This window comes from Candoia aspera, chromosome 8 (genome assembly GCF_035149785.1).
Source record: "Candoia aspera isolate rCanAsp1 chromosome 8, rCanAsp1.hap2, whole genome shotgun sequence".
In the NCBI taxonomy this organism is placed as follows: domain Eukaryota; kingdom Metazoa; phylum Chordata; class Lepidosauria; order Squamata; family Boidae; genus Candoia; species Candoia aspera.
This window is the reverse complement of record NC_086160.1, coordinates 58,920,971-58,940,893: the sequence shown is the minus strand read 5'-3', so window position 1 is coordinate 58,940,893 and position 19,923 is coordinate 58,920,971. Positions and strand designations below refer to the sequence as shown.

Genomic DNA, 19,923 nt, shown 5'->3' with positions numbered 1-19,923 from the left:
TTTTAAAGTGTGATCAAGTCAAGTTTAAAAACTTCTTAGCTGGGATCTTCAGAGCCTCTTGGATAATATTGAATTCCACCCAAAGGTACATAATTCTGCCTTCCAACTGTAGCCCTATCAAAGTTTCCTATTCTTGAAGGTTTTCTGATACTCATGAATGTTGCTTAAAGTCTAGTCCTGTAAATGTATTATCACAAGACTTTCAAGAATAACCATTTGGAAAAAGATACAGTAGGAATGGGAAAGGAGAATGTCCTGCTGTGAAACCAGACTTTGGCTTCTGCATTTCTACATCCAATCTGGTTTTGTTTCTCATTAGTACAAAACAAAAATATTTTTAATGGAAAAGGAAGGCAATTCCTTTGGGTAAGAATTGGTTATTATGTATTCTTATTACCTTGTCTCCATCTTTGTTATCCATTAGTTATACCATGTTCTTGTTGATTGTCCCCTAAAACCACTTTTTGGCATTTTTAAATAAAGATCTATAATCTTTATTAAATTAAATTAAATTAAATTGAAATTAACCCTGACATTTCATTATATAGATGTGTTTCTTATGAGGGTATGTGTTTTCTGATTATTCAGTCAAGAAGCTTGCTGGATGATTTTATAGAAGTCACTCAGTCTTAGTTTACTTTGTTTCATAGGGGTCCATGAAGATAAATGAGACAGTGATGCCTTGTTGGGCTTATAAATGAGAGAAATGTAAATAAAAATGAAAACTGTATTTCTTATATTATTCTATGGCTGATTTTAAAAAGCAAATAGAAATTAGCATATTAAGCTTATAGATTTTTAATTTTTTCAGGTTTATTATTTGAAAAGGGGAATTAATTTTGTAACTGACAACACTGATACATTTTGACATCCCAATCTTTTTTAAAACTTTCCAGTTTGCTTAAGCAAGAATTCACAACAGTCAACTTGTCAGATAAAGCCAAGCCAGATATAGCTATATTGCTTCTGAATTCAGAAATCAGACTGGAACATTATCTTGACATTTCTAAGAACATAAACTGTCTGGAAAGGAGAGTGAAGACCTTGATAGAGGAACCCAAGGATATCTGTTACATAAATACATTTCTGTCTAAAATTATTGCATATTGCATTATTTTTTTAAAGAAGTAACTCTATTTATCTCTCTGTTGTGTCCACCAGGGAGAACAGGGAGGGCATAGAATACTTATTGAAGGAATGGAAAGAGTTTAGAAGCACTCACTCTGTTCACAATGTGGTTCTTCTGTTGGTCATAATATTATCCATCACTGAAGTTGCTTAATAAAAGAAGACAAGGAAAAAAGAACTAGTTTATTCATTAGAGTGAACTTTGGTTTGTTTAAATACAGGTCATTGAACATCAATGTCATGAGTGCCGTTGAGCTAAAGTCATCAGCGCAATGGCACTCATGACAATGACAAGGAAATAGGTGAAGGGGTACAAGTTAAGTAGCCATCAACCCACAACGACTAACGGCTAACAAACAATAGCTAAACGGATCACGGAGCCACCCAAGCCATCAGCGGCAATACAACGGGGATCGCCCAGCTGAAAGCAATCAGCAGAAGAATGAAAACCTGAGGATGGGCGATCCTGGAAACCCTCAACCAATGGCAGGGCAACGCATGGGACAAAGGGGGGTGACGTGACCGAGAGCGAGGGGGCGCTGACCGGCGCGGGGTATTTAAACCCCGCACCGGCGCGCTCCTGTCACTCTCAGCTTTTTTCTACCAACGTTGTACCTACCCTGAAATAAACCAGAGCCTGCTTTGCAAACCAGTGTCTGAACGTTATTCAGAGGTAGGCAGCGCATGACATAAAGCTGAGAGTCATAAACTCAGCCTCGCCGAGCCCCACCGGACGACAACGAGCCGCGGGAGGAGTAGACGGCGAGAAGACCAGCAAGATGAGGCCGGAACGACGCGGGCAAGGAGGGCGAGCCGCGCGGCAAGAGACAGAGGAGGACCGACCGAGGCCAGAGGCACCGCGGACTCCCGGAGCCATGGACGCCCACCCCACCCGACCCGAGCCTCAGCTCCAACCCCAAGGGGAGATGGCGACGGAGGCAACCCGACCGCGGGAGGGAGCAGCACGACTTCCGAAACCAGCGGAGGACCCCGCGCCCCACATCGCACCCCAGCAACGGGCGTGGAGCGACAGCCCCACGATGCTCGACACGGAGGAGGACGACGGAGACACCCATCAGACGGAGGAGGAAGCGGACCCGCGGCGGAGGGACGATGAACCCCACCGGCAACCCACCCCCGAGGACGCGCCAACGGAACCGGCCCCAGCGGCGGCGCGGGCTGTGGACGAGGAGGCACGAGCTGAACTCGCGGCCATGCGGGCTCAGCTGACGGAACTCCGGACCATGCTCCAGGCGCTCATGCCCCCCGCGCCACCCAACGACGTCCCCGCACAAGCCCACACCCCGAGCGAAGCACCGAACCCACACGGGCCAGCGGAGAGCCAGCAGACAGCACAGGCGGCCGACACCACACCCCGGGAAGCGAGAGGCGGGGCCGCACAAAACGCCCGGGCCCCAAAGGACTTCCCCATCTTCTTCGATGGGACCCCCTCAAAACTCTCGTTTTTCGTGACCAACGCTAGGGAGTTCATGGGGAGGCACGGACACTCCTATGACTCCGAGGCCGACAAGATCGCCGCCGTGGCAATCAAACTCCAAGACAGGGCGGCGGACTGGTACGTCCAACTGTACGAGTCCAGCTCCCCCGCCCTCGCCACCTTCCCTGCTTTCATCAAAGAGATGAAAACCTACTTCGAAGACCCCCTAGCTAAAGTACGGGCGAAAAGCGCACTCCAGAGACTTAAACAGGGCACACGCACGGTCCCTGACTACGCCCTGGAGTTCAAAGCCCTCGCGGGAAAGGTCTGCGACTGGTCTGAGACCACCCTGCTGGAAATCTTCAAAAGGGGGCTCAACCGCGACGTTCTCCAATGGGCCCTCTACCGCGACGACCCAGAAACGTTACACGGGTGGATCCACCTCGCGGGGAAAGCCGAACACGCGCACCGCACCTTCCTGATGACAACCACGGAAGACACAAACTATGTCGGGAAAAAGGTACCCGCACCACACGGGGGGATGGCCGGCCCCATATACCCAAAAAAGAAGTTCAACCGGGAGCCCTGCGGGAGGTGTGGCAAATTAGGGCACAAGACGGCGGATTGCTTCGCCAACCGACCGCCGACCAGCGCGCCCAAGCCCGCCCCGAAAATTAGCCCCAAACCACCCAACCCGGGGCCGCCCCCTCACCGCCGAATGACCGTGGCCACAGCGACACCGGAAGAGGGCTGGGACGCTTACTGGGGGGAAGAGGACAATACCGACCCCGACCAGCCGGCGGGAAATGCTCCCCGCTTGCTCTGAGACGCGTGGCGAGGCAGGCGGTGGGACAACAACGCGGACCACCTCAACGAAACGACAAAAGCTCCGTAATATTGGCAGCAATTCAACTCTCTGCCGGCAACGGAGCCACCACGGCCGCGGCACTAGTGGACTCGGGGTGCTCAAAAAACCTCATCCACCCCGACCTAGTCGCCAAACTCGACCTCCGCTGCTTCCCCCTCCCCACGCCGCTGGCATTCCACCAGCTGGACGGCTCTACAGCGGGAGGGAAACCAGCCACGCTACAAACCGAGCCGGTCACCCTGCAAATGGGCACTCACACCGAGCGCACAGCGTTCGTAGTCACGCCCATCGGACGGCCCATTGCAGTCCTGGGGATGCCATGGCTCGCGAAAAACAACCCGCGGATCAACTGGGCGACCCGCACCTTCACATTCGGCGACGGCGAGTATCGAGCACCAGTACCAGCTGGCAAAAGCAACCCCACGGTAGGACGAGCGGAGGCGACCACACAAGACAATGCCACTACCACAGCAGACCTACCAGAACAATACGCCGACTTCTCCGAAGTCTTCGGAGAGGCAGAAGCCGACCAACTACCCCCCCACCGCAAGACGGATTGCCGGATTGACCTACTGCCCGACGTCCCCTTACCTAGACCAAAGATTTATTCGATGACCCCGAAGGAGATGGCAACCCTCCGGGAGTTCATCGATAAAAACCTAGACAGGGGATTCATAGAGCCAGCATGCTCACCGGTCGGAGCCCCCGTCTTATTCCGGGAGAAGAAAGACGGGACCCTACGGCTCTGCACCGACTACCGGGGCCTAAACGCGGCTTCCCTGTCCAACAAATACCCCTTACCCCTGGTGAAGGACATGCTCGCCCACCTGTCCACGGGCAAAGTCTTTTCCAAATTGGACCTTCGCGAGGCGTACTATCGCATCCGAATCAGGGAGGGGGACGAATGGAAGACGGCGTTTAACTGCCCCCTAGGCGCGTTCCAGTACAAGGTACTGCCCTTCGGACTCGCGGGGGCCCCTGGGGTGTTCATGCAGCTCATCAATGAGGTACTGCATGAACATCTGTTTAAAGGGGTCCTGGTCTACATCGACGACGTCCTCATTTACACAAAAACGCACGAGGAACACGTAACCTTAGTCAGGCAAGTCCTCGACAAGCTCAGAAGGGCGCAGCTCTATGCAAAGCCTACAAAGTGCGAGTTTCACAAAGAGCGCCTAGACTATTTGGGGTATCGAATCTCCGGGGACGGCATCGAAATGGACCCCGCAAAAGTCGAAGCGGTGCTAAACTGGGAGCGGCCCCGCAACAGACGGCAACTACAGAGCTTCCTGGGATTCGCGAATTTCTACAGGTCATTCGCCCGGGGGTTCGCTGAGATAGCCCTCCCCTTAACGGACCTCCTCAAAACCAAAGGGGTGGGGGACACCCGACGCGCCAAGAACCCAGGCACAGTGCTGAATTGGACTCCCGCGTGCCAGACCGCATTCGACAAGCTGAAAGCGCTGTTCACGACGGAGCCAATCCTCGCGCACCCGGACCCAGAACGGCCGTTCGTGGTCCAAGCCGACGCCTCAGACTTCTCCCTGGGAGCCATCCTGCTACAAAAAGACTCCACGGGGCTCCTGAAACCATGCGCCTACCTGTCAAGGAAGTTCTCCGAGACAGAGAGGCGATGGCACGTCTGGGAGAAAGAAGCCTTCGCGGTGAAATCGGCACTAGAGACGTGGCGACACCTACTCGAGGGAGCCACCCAACCATTCGAGGTCTGGACGGACCACCGGAACCTCGAGGCCCTACGAACGCCTAGACGCCTTAGCCCAAAACAGGTCCGATGGGCCCAATTCTTCAGCCGCTTTGATTTCCAACTGAAGTTCATGCCGGGCAAGAAGAACTTCCTGGCCGACGCCCTCTCCCGGCTGCCCCAAGACGAAGAGCCCGCCCCAGACACCATTGGGACGGTCCTATCCGCCTCGCAACTGGGGATGGCCGTGACCACCCGAAGCGGCGCACGGAGGCAGCTCGACGCTACGGCGCAGCCGACGGCGGGACAACCGGCGACGGAAAGAAGCCAACCGCAACTACCAGGGGGAATGCGCAAGGACCTCGCCGCCGCCCTCAAAACCGACCCCTGGTTCCTGGCAAACCCCGACAAGGTAACGATGGCGCAAGACCTAGCATGGGGGGAAGGCAGAATCTACGTCCCGGACTCGCAACGCCAGGCGATCTTGCATAGGTCACACGACGCCAAGCAAGCGGGACACTTTGGGTTCCTCAAGACCCTACACCTCACACGGCGCCAATTCTGGTGGCCCGCGCTCAGGCGGGACGTAAAAACCTACGTGGCGTCCTGCCCAACGTGCGCTAGGGCCAAACGGGCACCAGGCAAACCCGCGGGGCTACTGCAACGGGTGGCAGAACCCTCCCGCCCATGGGAGGAAATCTCTATGGATTTTATAGTGGACCTCCCACCCAGCCAGAAGAAAACGGCTATTTGGGTGGTGAAGGACTACTTCTCAAAGCAGGCCCACTTCATCCCCTGCACGTCGGTCCCATCCTCACAACAACTAGCCAAACTCTTCCTCATCCACGTGTACAGGCTACACGGATGTCCCGCACGTGTGGTGACCGACAGGGGCACACAGTTCACCTCCAAATTCTGGCGGGCCTTCCTGAAGCTGACGGGGACCCAACAGGCCCTATCTACGGCTTGGCATCCGCAGACGGACGGAGCCACTGAGGTTCTTAATGCCACCTTAGAGCAATTTATACGATCATATACGAACTACCACCAAGACGACTGGGCTGAACTGCTCCCGTTCGCCGAAGTCGCATACAATAACGCCGTCCACACGAGCACGGGGAAAACCCCGTTCGAAGTAGTCTCGGGGCGCGACTTCGTCCCCATCCCGGAGCTACCGGAACCCCAGGTGGACGCCAGCGACTGGGGACGGAAGATCGCGGAAGCATGGCCAGTAATCACGGCGGCGCTAAAGGAGGCACAGGCTGCTTACAAAGAGCAGGCCGACAAGCACCGGCGCCTACAACCGACGTTCCAGGCGGGGGATATGGCCTATCTCTCCACCAAGTTCCTAAAGTCAACCCAACCCTCGAAAAAACTGGGGCCTAAGTACATCGGGCCGTTCCGAGTCACGCAAATAGTGAACCCGGTAGCAATACGCCTGGACCTGCCACACAACCTCCGGAGGCTCCACCCGGTGTTCCACACCAGCCTCCTAAAACCGGCAACCACCTCCCGATGGCACCCAAGCACGCCACAGCCCGCACCGCTCATGATCGACGGGCAACACCACTTCGAGATAAGGGACATCCTCGACTCCCGCAAGCAACGAGGAACCCTACACTATCTGGTCAGGTGGAAACACTTCCCCCACCCGGAATGGGTGGCGGCGCACAACGTTAACGCGCCTGACCTGACCAGAGCATTTCACCGGGCATACCCCGACAAACCGCAACCAAGGTCAGCAAAACCAAACCCCCCCCCGCAGGCCTCCCCCCGCCTCCCGTGCCCCAAGGGAAAGGGCCCCCCCCAAGCCCGCGACTTGGGTGGACCTTCCCCCCCCCGGGACTCACTCCCCCCGCCCCGGGCCCACGGGGTGGTGACAAACGATCGCCAGCACCCTCCCCCCGCCCCCCGGCCGCGGGGGAGTGGCAAGCAAGTCAACAGGGCAACCTGGGGGCAACGCCCAAGAGACACAACAAAGGCGACGCACTCTAAGAAAAGAAGGGCCCTACCTGGAGCTGAGAAGCACCCGACCAGCCACGCCTCTCGCCTCGCCGAACTGAGCCAAACAAACAGGGTGTGGCTGGAACATGCGCACGCCAGGTCAGAACCCGAGCGTGCGCACCATGGACACACCCTGGGAAGGCACGTGGTAGAGGGAGGAGCAAAGGGAGGGGCGACAACTACTCCGGCGGGAACTTTGGAAAAAAAAAAAAAAAAAAGGGCCTTTTGACAGCTCTATGGGGAAAACCCAGAAACCCGGGGGAGAACACTATTCGGAAAGGGGGCAGTATGTCATGAGTGCCGTTGAGCTAAAGTCATCAGCGCAATGGCACTCATGACAATGACAAGGAAATAGGTGAAGGGGTACAAGTTAAGTAGCCATCAACCCACAACGACTAACGGCTAACAAACAATAGCTAAACGGATCACGGAGCCACCCAAGCCATCAGCGGCAATACAACGGGGATCGCCCAGCTGAAAGCAATCAGCAGAAGAATGAAAACCTGAGGATGGGCGATCCTGGAAACCCTCAACCAATGGCAGGGCAACGCATGGGACAAAGGGGGGTGACGTGACCGAGAGCGAGGGGGCGCTGACCGGCGCGGGGTATTTAAACCCCGCACCGGCGCGCTCCTGTCACTCTCAGCTTTTTTCTACCAACGTTGTACCTACCCTGAAATAAACCAGAGCCTGCTTTGCAAACCAGTGTCTGAACGTTATTCAGAGGTAGGCAGCGCATGACAATCAAGGACTAAATACAGATAAAATGCTAAGCTATACAAAGTGGCTCCTACAAATTAAACTAAACCATAATGTGATTTGTTTTGTTTTGTTTTCACAAGCTATGTAAAATCATCCTGAATGCTGGAAAAATTATTACACACAATTGGATATTACATGTGGTTTGTGTTTTAGCTTAGACTTTCTAAGTTCATCTTTATAAAGCTGGCACCTTCCAGATGTGTAGGTTTCCAAAATTCCTACACATTTAGAGGACATCAGGTTGAGGAACATTTCTTTAAATTATAATGGATTCAATGGTGCATTAACTTTCAGGCACCAATGTAACATTGGAAAGTGATAGAAGTACCCCAAACAGGTGCCAGCACTGAAAATAAGTAACAAGTCCACCAGCAACAGATGGTTTAACTCCCAAGCATTTCCGCAAGCTGACCCGACCATCCAATTTAGAAGCTGACCCGACCATCCAATCGTGAAAAATAACTGCAAAACAATAGGTTGGCAATGTTGCTAACATTTCAGAAATCACTCTATGTGCATAGAGCTGAAATCATCAATAATTCAGCCTTTCTCTAGTTGAATTTGACTGAACAAAAATTGTGGTTTTGGATAAAAATCTAAATTTGATTTTAATACAAATATTGTTTTTGTGGCCCATTGTCAAGGAACTTTAAGAATGTACCAACGGAAATGTCTGCTTGTTTTGTTAATTAACAGTATTATCACAGGCGATGCTCTGTCTTTAGGATGTATTGCCTATACAGAGAAAGCAGATGTGATCGCAGTTACTCATACATGAATTAGTCATCTTACATTTACAGTACTTCATACAAATTATAGCATCTAGAGTGGTTTCTGGAATTCACTGTTGACTGGTAATCTGCTAGTTATATCTGGTAATTGGTTAGAAGAGCAATGAGCAGATTTGGTGCATTAAAACATATTGAAATATTAATAAGCAGAAAGATAAGTAGTTGATCAAGCAGGAGGAGAGAAAATACTAATGCTCAAACACCAACAAATATCTAAGTAAATACTTACATTTTTCTCAAACTAATCTCACAGTCATCTCTGAAATGGGAATGGGTGTGGTTTCAGCAATTAAAAGGCTTATTTCATCAGCTCTAGTTCACTGATGCTTGCATACTGTCCTTGAGGCGCCATAAAAATGTTTTCTAGAGGGGCTTCCGGTGGGAACATGGTGGTCTGAACAGCTGTGCTCGTGGGCTCCATGAGCAGAACTGACAATGTGGCAGTTTTCAGGCTCAGGCGGTTTTTCCTGAAGCCCAGAAGTGTTTTCCTAGAGAGAGGAAAACACTCGGAATTACCCCATTTGTTTTCTGGCTGCTTGGAGCCATAAAATTGCAAATAGCATTTGCGATCAACTGGTAAGAGCAGCTGGGAGGCTGGTGCATCACCATTTCCAAGCCGTGCTATAGCCTTAAAGGGACATTAAGACCAGCCACCCCATTTCTAAATCACCCAATTTGTTTTTCTTTTAAGTTTCTGTACACTAAGAGAGGCTTTCTACAGCAAGGAGAAATGCATTCTGTTGGTGCTTATTATTTTTGTGATTAATTTCTTTTAAAAAATTCTTTTTAAATTTTGGATTTTGCTTCCCATCCAAGTATTAAGGAAGGTTGAGAGTACTTAATTGTCTCCCTGCTATTATTTTATACTAAATTTGAAGATTTTAGCATTTTCCTACATGTTGAATCTGCTGTTTTGAACTTTCAGCTTTCTGTTGCTATTTTCCCTGGGGAACTGCCTGTTATCATACTTTCACTTATGTAAACATGTTTTGGAATTTTTCTATTCTCTCCCACTTTCACTGGTTAAGTACCTAGGAGGCTCCATAATCTACTGCGTGAGACGTGGAGGATTTCAAGCAGACTTTCTTGGATTTTCATCGTGACTTTAAACAGATCCTTTCTGATTTCTGTCAAGTTTTTATGCAAAGCATTCAGGACATGAATGCTTTTATGCAAAGCATTCAGGTGGAAAATATGAGGTCTAAAATATGTCATCTGGTTGGGGATGTTGTGGAAGAAATTGAAGAACTTAACCGACAGAAATGTCTCTTCTAATAGAGAGATCGGGGCTTCTGTTGAAATGCTGGATGAAGATCAGATAGTCAAGTTGAAGAAATTAAAGGGACAGATTGAATTGCAAACCATAAGTGAATTGCTGATGGAATGTTATGGAAAAGAAGGGGTTATTATGATAGGAGGCTTTTTGTTGAGAAGTCGGAGTTCTTAAGGGGGGCAGTTGGGTTGTCTGATTTCTTTATGAAAAAGGCTGTGTGTGTGTTGTGGGAATATGTAAATGCTCTGGTTTATTTTGAAGTGAGGTCAGGGCTCAAGAATATTTATCTGGATTGCTCCTAGGGCTGAATTGACTTTGTTCATCTTTAACGATTTGGATTAAGATGAATAAGGTATAATAATAAATGCTTGGTTTATTGCTTAAGATTATCATAATTGTTGTATTATTAATTATAATGGCAGAAATGTATAGTATAGTGGTAGGAAGGAAATAAATGAGTTGTTTAGGAGGCGTGTGTGTTTATGTATGTGTGTGTGTATACACAAACACACATACACACAGTATTTCTTCTTTTTCTTTTAATATAAGGGGATGGAGCAACTGTATTTAGTGATTTTATAATGTGCCAGTGGAATGATTTATAGAAATAATGCGACTTTGGTTTAATACAGAGTAAGGGATTGATTATGGAAGATTTGTTGTATATCCTTGCTGTTAAAAGTTGGAAGTCACCTCTTCTTGTAATTTTTTTTTAATTTCTCTTGTGTTTTCACTCTTTTTTAGTTTTTTCTTTTTGTAGTTTTTTTTCTTTTTTGTAGTTTTTGTCTTAAATCTAATAAAATTCTTATAAAAAAGTTTTCTAGAGGGACTTGCTTGGGTAAGACTTAATTTTTCAAACATCTGTTAAGGGCCTCTTTGGTAAATATGCTGGGCTGGATACCAGAATAAAAATCCTTGTGATAACCAACACTTTGGACGTGTGGCAGGAGTACATGGCTGTATTAAGATCTACTTGGAATCATCTTTCAGTTCTTCTAGAGAATAAGGATAAAATCCAAACTGTTGAAGAGTTGTTTTTTATGTATACAATCCAGACAGTTGTTTTTACATAAGGGAATTAATATAAGCCTTTTTTTTTCTGTATGTTGGTGTTTTTATAAATTGTATGTGTTTGTATTTATTAAAGGAATAATTCTCCTTCTCTGCAATATGAACATTTCATTTTACAATACGGGGAATCTACATAGATTGCCAAAGAAATATTCTTAGTGTTAGTGAATGATATGAAATGAGATTGCATGCTGAGTTATTTCTGAATGTGTAACAATGATGAAAATTCTTTTCTCATGATGAAACAAAGTTGTTTTTCTTAATAAAAGCAAATGGACGTATACTTGACAGTTTTAATCAGCAAAGTACCTGCAATTTTGTTACATTTAATGAAAGAAGAACAGTCCATTGTTGATCTTGGTTTTACTGTATATTGTTATATGACTGCTTATGGGGTGTTTAGGAAACAGAGAAGAAAGTAAGTTACATGAAGATACTCAGATTTAAGGCTTGCCAGATCCCCCTAATCAAATGCAAGATAGCATTTCATGTGTACTTGAAATTATGGTTCAAGGTGATTCTGAGCAGATGCTCAAGGTAGGAAATTGTTCTTAGTACTAGAAAGGAAACCTGTACACAAATCTTTCCAAATATCCTCAGACTTTTCTTGACATCAATAGCCTAATATAGGAAAGTTGGCGGAGGCTTTTTGTACTGCTGTTGGACCACAGGGTATTAAAAACCCTTGGTAATTAGTTGTAAAATCTACCAGGAGATTTGCATAATCTTACACAGTTTGTTAACTCATTAGATAATGAAAGAACATTGTAGGAAGGAATAGTTATTTTTTAAAAATACTCTGATGTTCCAGTGATGAAACAAAAGGCCAGATGACTGGTTTCAAGTCGGGGTTTCCTGTGGTTTTACATTAATGGTCCGGGTAAAGCACGGCTGGAAATAGGAACACTGTTTGTTATACATTCTATTTATTCAAGAAACATAAAAAGTGCTAACAGCTGCAGTTTAATTTTTTTCTCCCTTTGCCAGTTGGTGACTAACTTTACATGTGGTCTAGTCATTCTAAAAAGACACAAGGAATAATTCAGATTCCATGCCTACAAAGGCTGTAATCCTAACTGTCCTTATTTGGAAGAAAGTCCTATTGAAATTGAAAGGAAAAGAAATACTCATTGTGTTAAGTCAACAAGCAGAGATATTTTTCCCTCAAATAATAAGTACTTACCAGTGAATTATCAGTGGTGAATTCTTGTAAGTAATTTGGTTATCCAAAACCAAATCCTGCTTGCCATATTTTTATAATCCATTAGAAATTCAAAGATACATGAACAATGAACATGCAACATAAAGGAATCGTGCCAGATGAGATTCATGGAAGGTAGCTGGAATTATTTCTGTTAATGATTGTATACTGTCTTTTTTGGAATCCCATAGATCCAACAGTTTACATTTTGAGAAATTTATAATGACATCTGTAGATGCAGTAGCAATGTTAAATTTCTAGTGGTGTCTTGATCCACATGGTACATTAAACCATGAACCACCTAGGCTGGAGTCATACATTGCACTATGCCAAGGCTAGGCAAGCCACATTATGGTTTAGATTATTTTTAGTTGTATTAGCATTATATATTCAGCTCATTTTTTAATTTAAAAAAAATTGTATGATGCTTTTCAAAACACCTTTTCCCATGTAGCATTTCTTAATGATCAAAAGGAAAAATCCCCAAGAATTTTTTAATTTTAATATTGGATTTCATTATTATCAGATATTTTCTATGTAATGTAGCCTAAGAAATGTGCTCCAGATTTCTTGAATGTTGCATAGAAGACTGGAATGCAATATTGTAATTTTTCACTATTGCATTAGTCTCAAAAAATACATAGTTTTGGATTGTTTATGTCCCAAACCCAATATAATCTATTATATAATTAAGCAATAGGAACATGTTATCCTTATCATTCTCATGGCTTAAACCACACTTGTGATTTAGAATTGCTGTAGATAACTCTAAAAGCACTGACAGTTGATCCCTGTTTCTCTACAAAAGTATGCGTGGGCAGAGTTAGTGTTCAAGATGTGTGCTAAAGTGCAAGGACAGTTAGTATTAATCGTAGGTTAGGAGGGGAGGATGAAAAATGTTTCAATAGATGAAGCTGGATGTGGGAGTGAAATAGTCTTCTTGGTTACCTTTGTGCTTTTACACAAAGCCAGAGGATTAGATGAATGCTCATTCAGTACAATTCCTCTGGAATCAGAGGACATCTTCTACTCTGATGTTTCAAGAAATTGCATGAGAATTAATAGGATGTAGTGATTTTTTGTTGTAAACCGCCCAGAGTCATTGTATACAAGCTGGGTGGTTGAGAAGTTCAATAAATAAATAAAGTGAGTAAGTAAGTAAGTATTGGACTGAAATCAGCAAGACAGAGATTCAAGTTCATATTTGACTTTGCAATTTTTGTGTAATTTAGAGCCAATTACTATTTTTCAACTCAGTTTACCTCACAGAATGTTGTTATATGAATAAAATGAGGCAGGACCCCCTCTCTGTACTGTCTTGAGCTCCTAAAAGGAAATTGGGATATACATATAATAATTAACAATTTGGAAAAATCAGAAGGGAATAAAATCTGAAATGACTCATATTGGGGAGACTTGGGTTGAAATCCCATCTCAGCCAAAATCACAGTCTGACCCCAGTCCAATTACTTACTCTCAAAGTGATATGAGGCTCCCTTTGTGCCTTTTAGAGAAAATAAGTAAATAAATAAATGCTTTTTTAATATTTTCACTATAGTATGAAACCAAAGGGCTGCTTTGGAAGTACCCTCCATTTTTAGCCTCTTGCCCTTCTTGCATTTGAGAACAAGAGAGAGAAAAGAGTTATGGTGACTTGTCACAACCATTCTTGGCATCACCTTATCTTTGCTGATTTGTACTTTAATTCCATAAGGTACGATTGACAGCCCATGGCACTGAATTTGCTTTTCTCCTTTGTGTTATCCAAGCAGATAATCTAAGTGATGCCTTGAAGAAGCTGAAGATAACAGCTGTTGACAGCAAAGCTGATAGCTTGGAGGGGTGTTTGGATTGTCTCCTTCAAGCCCTGGCTCAGAACAGTAAGTTTGATTGTTCCGTTCAATTTCATACCATGACATTCAGTCAGTAAATGATTATGGAAGCAATAAGTGTATCAAATGGAAGTAAAACTATAAATGGAACTGATGCAATAACTGTTTGCACCACAGAAGTTGATGCAGAATTTTAAAAAATATTTCTCTGCTGAGGAAGAATTTTAAAAAGAATGCAGTAATAGAAATACTACAAAAACACCGAACAATAGCAGAAATAAGGGAACTAAACATTGTGAAGAAACAAAAAGAACTGTTCCTGAAAAGATTAAAAAGTAGATTCCAGCCAAATATTCTCAGGAAAGATTGACTAAGCTGCTCAATATGAAAATTATTTGAAAAGGCTAAGCTCTTTCTGTTTTATTTTCTATAAAATAAGTATATTCCATATTTTTAGTCCTGAAGGAACAACATAGAGGTATATCTGTGAGTGTATAGATACATATAACCAATATATGACAGTAAAACAATGGACGGTAAAACTTAAATCTAAAAATAAGCATTGAATACAGCATATTCAAGCAGCAGTAGCTTTGGGAACTGAATGTATTTTTTGACAGATCAGTCTCCCCCAGTTACAGAAAGGTAAGTGGCAGTAGAGGCAAGCACACCTCCCTTGGGAGGGTTTCCATAACACCAGCATTTTTCTTCATTTCAGAAGGCAGGAAATAAAAGAGAACAGCCTCAGATGTCAACTGAAGAGCACAAGCTGGTATATAGAAAGCAAGCATTCCCATTAGAAATACTGCAATTGATATCCAGAGAGTGTGTCCTAATTAATCCCAAAGAGGGCTATGAAATCAAAATAAATAAATGGAAGCTTCATGCCATAAATTTAAAGTAGCATGTCCACCTAGCTCTTCAAATAAATAAAAATACTTAATTGTTTAAAATAAAAGATACTCCTCCTTGTTTTGATACAGATAACTGGTGGATTAGGAGGGGTTCCTTGAAAGAAAACGCTTCAATGAATTGTTGTATCTCCTAAGGCAGGACATGTATACTTACTCATCATGCATGTTTTATTACTTATATATTATGTTATACCGTGAATGTTTTAATTGTGTTGTAAACTGCCATGAGTTTCTGTGGCGCTGTGGCATAATCAGTCAGTCAATCCAAAGAAAATAAATATGCTACAATAAAGAGTAATGTAAAGAGTAAAATATATTCTGGCTAACAAATTAAAAGCTCATGCTCCTAATATTATTATTAATGGCATATTAATAAGTGATGTCTATTTTTATATGACAGTAATTCTTCATTATTTAATTATGTAGCTTTAAGATATACATGGGAATCTTTGTTTAAAACACATCAGATCATTATGTTTATAATTTGAATTTAGAATTTAAGTTACAGAAATCCAACTCCTCCACAATATTGTGATAGCGTGGTTTTTCTCTACAGAACGCTCCATGTGAGCACTATGGCTGGGTTACCTTTCAGTGTAGAAAATACTTGTTTATTTTGATTTGTAATCGTATGGTAATTCAGTGTCCTTGATCTAGCTCTTAAGAACAATCTGTGGAAGCTTTATTATGACTATTGTATCATAGAATTAAAATGTCCTTCCTGAAATGTTTAGATTTCACTAGACTAACAAAGTTGTAGCTTATCAATTGCATGAGGTTCAGTTAGTTAATTTATTAAATTTGTATCTGAATTAAGCAGATGTGTTTTGGATGGTGGTTGTGTATGTCATAAGAGACTTGATACTAGAAGATAAATTTCTTTTTATGAAATACTTCCCCTGAGCTAGGAAAAAAAAATGAGCAATTTAAAATATTTGCAATGGGGATTTTAAAAAAAACCCTTAAAACCCTCTGCTTTCCACTTGGTGATGTTCTTGGTCCCAATTGAATTTAAATTGTTTAAGCTAACTGACATAAATCTAACACTGAAGTTCTGTGAATAAATATTTTGTAAGAGAAGGTTTATCATAAATAATTCAAGAGACAGATTAGTGTTTTCCACTTTGAAAATGATGAGTGTAGGATTCAAACTCTCATTCTCTTGTATTTTCTATTTGAAATGTGTATGAAATGTAAGGATTTAAAATGACTGATGCAGTCTCCCTAATGACAAAATGTTTGCAAACTGCCTTCCCTCAACAGCCCAGAAGAAATCATCCTGGAAGTTTGAATTTAGTAGCAGTTTTCTGGTTGAGTGACCTGAGCCATAGATTTGTTAAGTCTGCTAGAGTAAAGAGTCACAAAGACATTTATAAATATGACCATGGGAAATCCTAAGAGATACCATGGGAGGTACTGAGAGTGATAGTGACTCTCTGAGAATATAACTTTCTGCATTACAAAAAGTAATCAGAAAGGGATAGTTACTCCTATCCTGATCATAATGGGTGGTCTCAGGTATAAAATGTTTGTACAAGGAAATATTGTGGCAATGGAAAAGCAAAGTCTGAAACTTGGTTAGCAAGGATAGAGGTATTGTAAGCTAATGTGAAATGGCAAAACTCTAAAGGTAGGTGATCATATCCATTTGGAAATTGAAATATTGAAAATTTCAAGAGCTGAAGAGCAATAGCAGGTACCCTGCAGGCCTTTGTGAAAGGGTTTTTTGTGATGTATGTGCATACTCTGATTGCCACATGACAAAACTTTAAAGGCAAGAAGGACTTCAGGTTCATAAAGGAGCAGGAGGTTGTTGAGATGTGCCTGTCTATATTTCATTATCTCGTAAGCTGTTTGAATGGGGTGGAAAAATAGAACCACCCAAGAGACACATAAAAGGTAGTCTTGGAGACTAATACTTGGGTTGCTAAAGAAGGTGAAGAGCATATTTTCTCCTTTTTAAAAAATGTGTTACAACTTTTGCTCTTTTACCAGATATTAATTCAGATTGCTCAGATTATTAGGTAATAATCTTCCAAATAACTTAATTCAAATTTGAATTTTGGGTTACAAAATGATTTAAATCATATGATTTATACCATGGATCCCTCAATTCTCAGGGTTCAGAGAACCTCCTGATATTTGTTTCAGTGAACTGGCTGAAGAAGCAGTCTGACTTGGAGCAAGGTATCTTCCTGTGTTATGTCTTGCACAAATACTGCTGTGATCAGCTGATACCAATATGGAAAACAATCATATCACTGGCTTTGCCTGCATGGCTACTTCCAGTTGCATTTACATAGGGGAAAACTCTTGTGACTTTATTTAAGTCTGAAGGATCTTTTGATCAAATAAAAATGTGTGTCTACTTAATGTTACAACTTGCTTGTGGTGTACAGTTTCTAGTTTCAACCTTTGCTTATATAAGAATGACTCACAGTGAACTAAAGATAATGAAGGGACTTTCTTTAGAGGCTGGTTTTTTCTATAGCAGTACAGAAAGGCTTTCTTTGAAGTGTTAAGTCAGCTTTGACTCTAGCTTCTCAATAAGGTAGCTTCTATAAAATCACATGGCCTATACATAGTTATGTAAAATTTAGTATTAGCGTTATGAATAATCCTAATAGCTTTATAAAATCAAAACATAGTGCAGTGTTGTAGTTAGATTTTTCAGATCCTGGAAGCTTGTGTAACACTTCAAAGACACCCCTCCCACCCTTAAAAGGTCATTTGGGATCACAAGGTATTGATATTCTAGTATGAGATCTGTAATCAATGAATCTCATGCAGGATCATGAAGAACTTTGCTGTTGGTCAATTTCAGAAGAAGTCCTTGTGTATGTGTGTGTGAGAGAGTATTCATTCTCAGGTGACATGCGGGAGTAATGGATGTCCTGGTGCCTGAAGACACCATGTTGCCAACCTCTGTTTTCGAATGTTAAACTGGAACTGGGGAGAACTAAGTTCAAATTGGCACTGGATGAGTGATCTTGGGCAAGTTATTCTCTCTCCAAGATTGTTGTAAAGATAAAAGTAAAGGTGAAGGAAAAATTCTGCATCCAATCTTGAATACCATGAAGGAAAACAGATAATACATACAGTGCAAGAATATAAATGGTTCTTGAATTTTACAAAGAAGCAGGGCAGAGGCTTGCTTTAATGTAAAACATATTATTGGGCTGCAGAGCAAAGTATACATGTTAGCTTTTATCAGAGGCCCGATTCCTCAGGGTGATTCTGATCCATTCTTAATCAATTTAAGTTGAATACTTCACTCTTGATTTCAGCATTTGGAAGCTTTTCCATATTGTGACAATGGATTTGACAAGAGAAATGATCACCAGATTTCATTAAGAAAAAAGCTGTGGGTTAGAAAGAAAACTCAGCAAGAAACTTTCAGAAGGGGGACATCCAACCTTAACTTCAGGCTCAAAAGTAGACATTCTTAGACTGATTGAGTGTTATCACTCTCTCTAGCCTCTCCCCACCAAAACAAACACTCCTATGCTTGCAAGTTTTAGACTCTGTTGCAGTAATGAATGTAGTATTGATTATTCTATAATGTCATGAGTACTGATGGCGAGCAGGAGGGGGCCCCTATCCAGGGGGGAAAACGCATGCGTAGTACTGAGGAGTTAAGCAGCCATTCAAAGAGACACAGATCAGACCCGCCTTAACTTTTGGGGTTTATCTGTCTGGGTTTTTCCCACGCTTCTTCAGTTTGTTAGGATTTTCTGTCTAAAGTAGCAGTAATAAAGCACTAGAGACCCATTCCTTGTCTCAGCGTGGTTCCTGGCTGTTAGGACATATAAAATGACATTTTGCCTCATCTCTTAAGCTACATTTATTGTACCTCAAGACCAGAACCTGCTGTTTTTTTGTACTCAGAGTTCCATTTATAACCCTGAGAGTGCTTATTAAGAGAAAACGGTATATTTGCTCAAACTCTATAATATTTTACCTGATCAACATCTACTAAATCGGTAAGGCCCTTATCTGAAATTTTCTGCCAGAGCTCGCTCAGCTTTAAGATGCTTTAGTTTTAGTTGTGTTAAACATAAACACTATTCAGTGAAGAGCATAGTGACATTGGATGATTGTGCATTTAGATAAATAGTATAGGTTTGGGGAATCTTTAGTATTGGAAATGAAAGCATTGCATGTTTAATTTCTGCAAGTGACAGTTACGACAACATACTGTAACGTTTCTTCTCTCCTGCTTAGAGTTGTAGTCACGTTTAATTTCTTCTAAGTACAGTGTCTTAATGCATTATCGCCTGGCCTCACTTGTTCAGTTTTCAACTAAACAAAATAATAACTTGGCCAGAAAGCCTAGCAGTGTCTCATTCACTTTCAAGAATTGGGGAAAAGAGTAATAGACCAAAATTATATCTTTCTGTGGTATCTTCTGTTATGTCAAGGAAATGTATTTCATGTTGCTGGTTATTTGAGTACATCAGGTTTGATGTTGTTTACTTCTCTCCAGGTGAATTTATTGTTTCATTATTAGTTGTAAAAAAGCAGTTGAAAGGTAGTATATAAATTGAAAAGTAAGTAATAGAAGAATTTTTGGCTCTTAAAAGTGAATTGTACTGGAGGGGAACTCAAAGGGCAACATGCTGATAGTTAGATACCTTACTATCTCAAGTTCATATCTCTTGCAGTGGCTGCAAGCTGTTTTATGTTACATTGCATGTGACTAATCATGCTTGTTTATATATTCTTCATCTCATATGATAAGGCATTCACAACTTTTGTGACATGATTTGAAATGGAGGGTATATTCAAAAGGCGATACTGTTGGGCAGACCAGATTCTGTTGATGAACCTCTATTTGCAAGGCTGGCTAAAAAGCAGAAATATCGATCACTATGCCAGATAGTTTCAGATTAATGAGGAAAGAGTTGGCTATTTCCCTTTCCTCCAATCTTAATTAAAC

General features: G+C 43.1%; 1 protein-coding gene across 4 annotated transcripts in view; it reads left to right on the top strand.

Moving 5' to 3' along the window:
• RAP1GDS1 (Rap1 GTPase-GDP dissociation stimulator 1) overlaps positions 1–19,923 on the top strand; it is an 88,696-nt gene that overhangs the window by 17,535 nt on the left and 51,238 nt on the right. For 3 of the 4 annotated variants that reach the window (XM_063310827.1, XM_063310826.1, XM_063310829.1), the window contains exon 2: positions 14,008–14,118. In XM_063310827.1, the coding sequence (XP_063166897.1) occupies positions 14,008–14,118 (111 nt within the window). The remainder of the gene's footprint in view (positions 1–14,007; positions 14,119–19,923) is intronic. The other variant, XM_063310828.1, reaches the window with a different exon arrangement.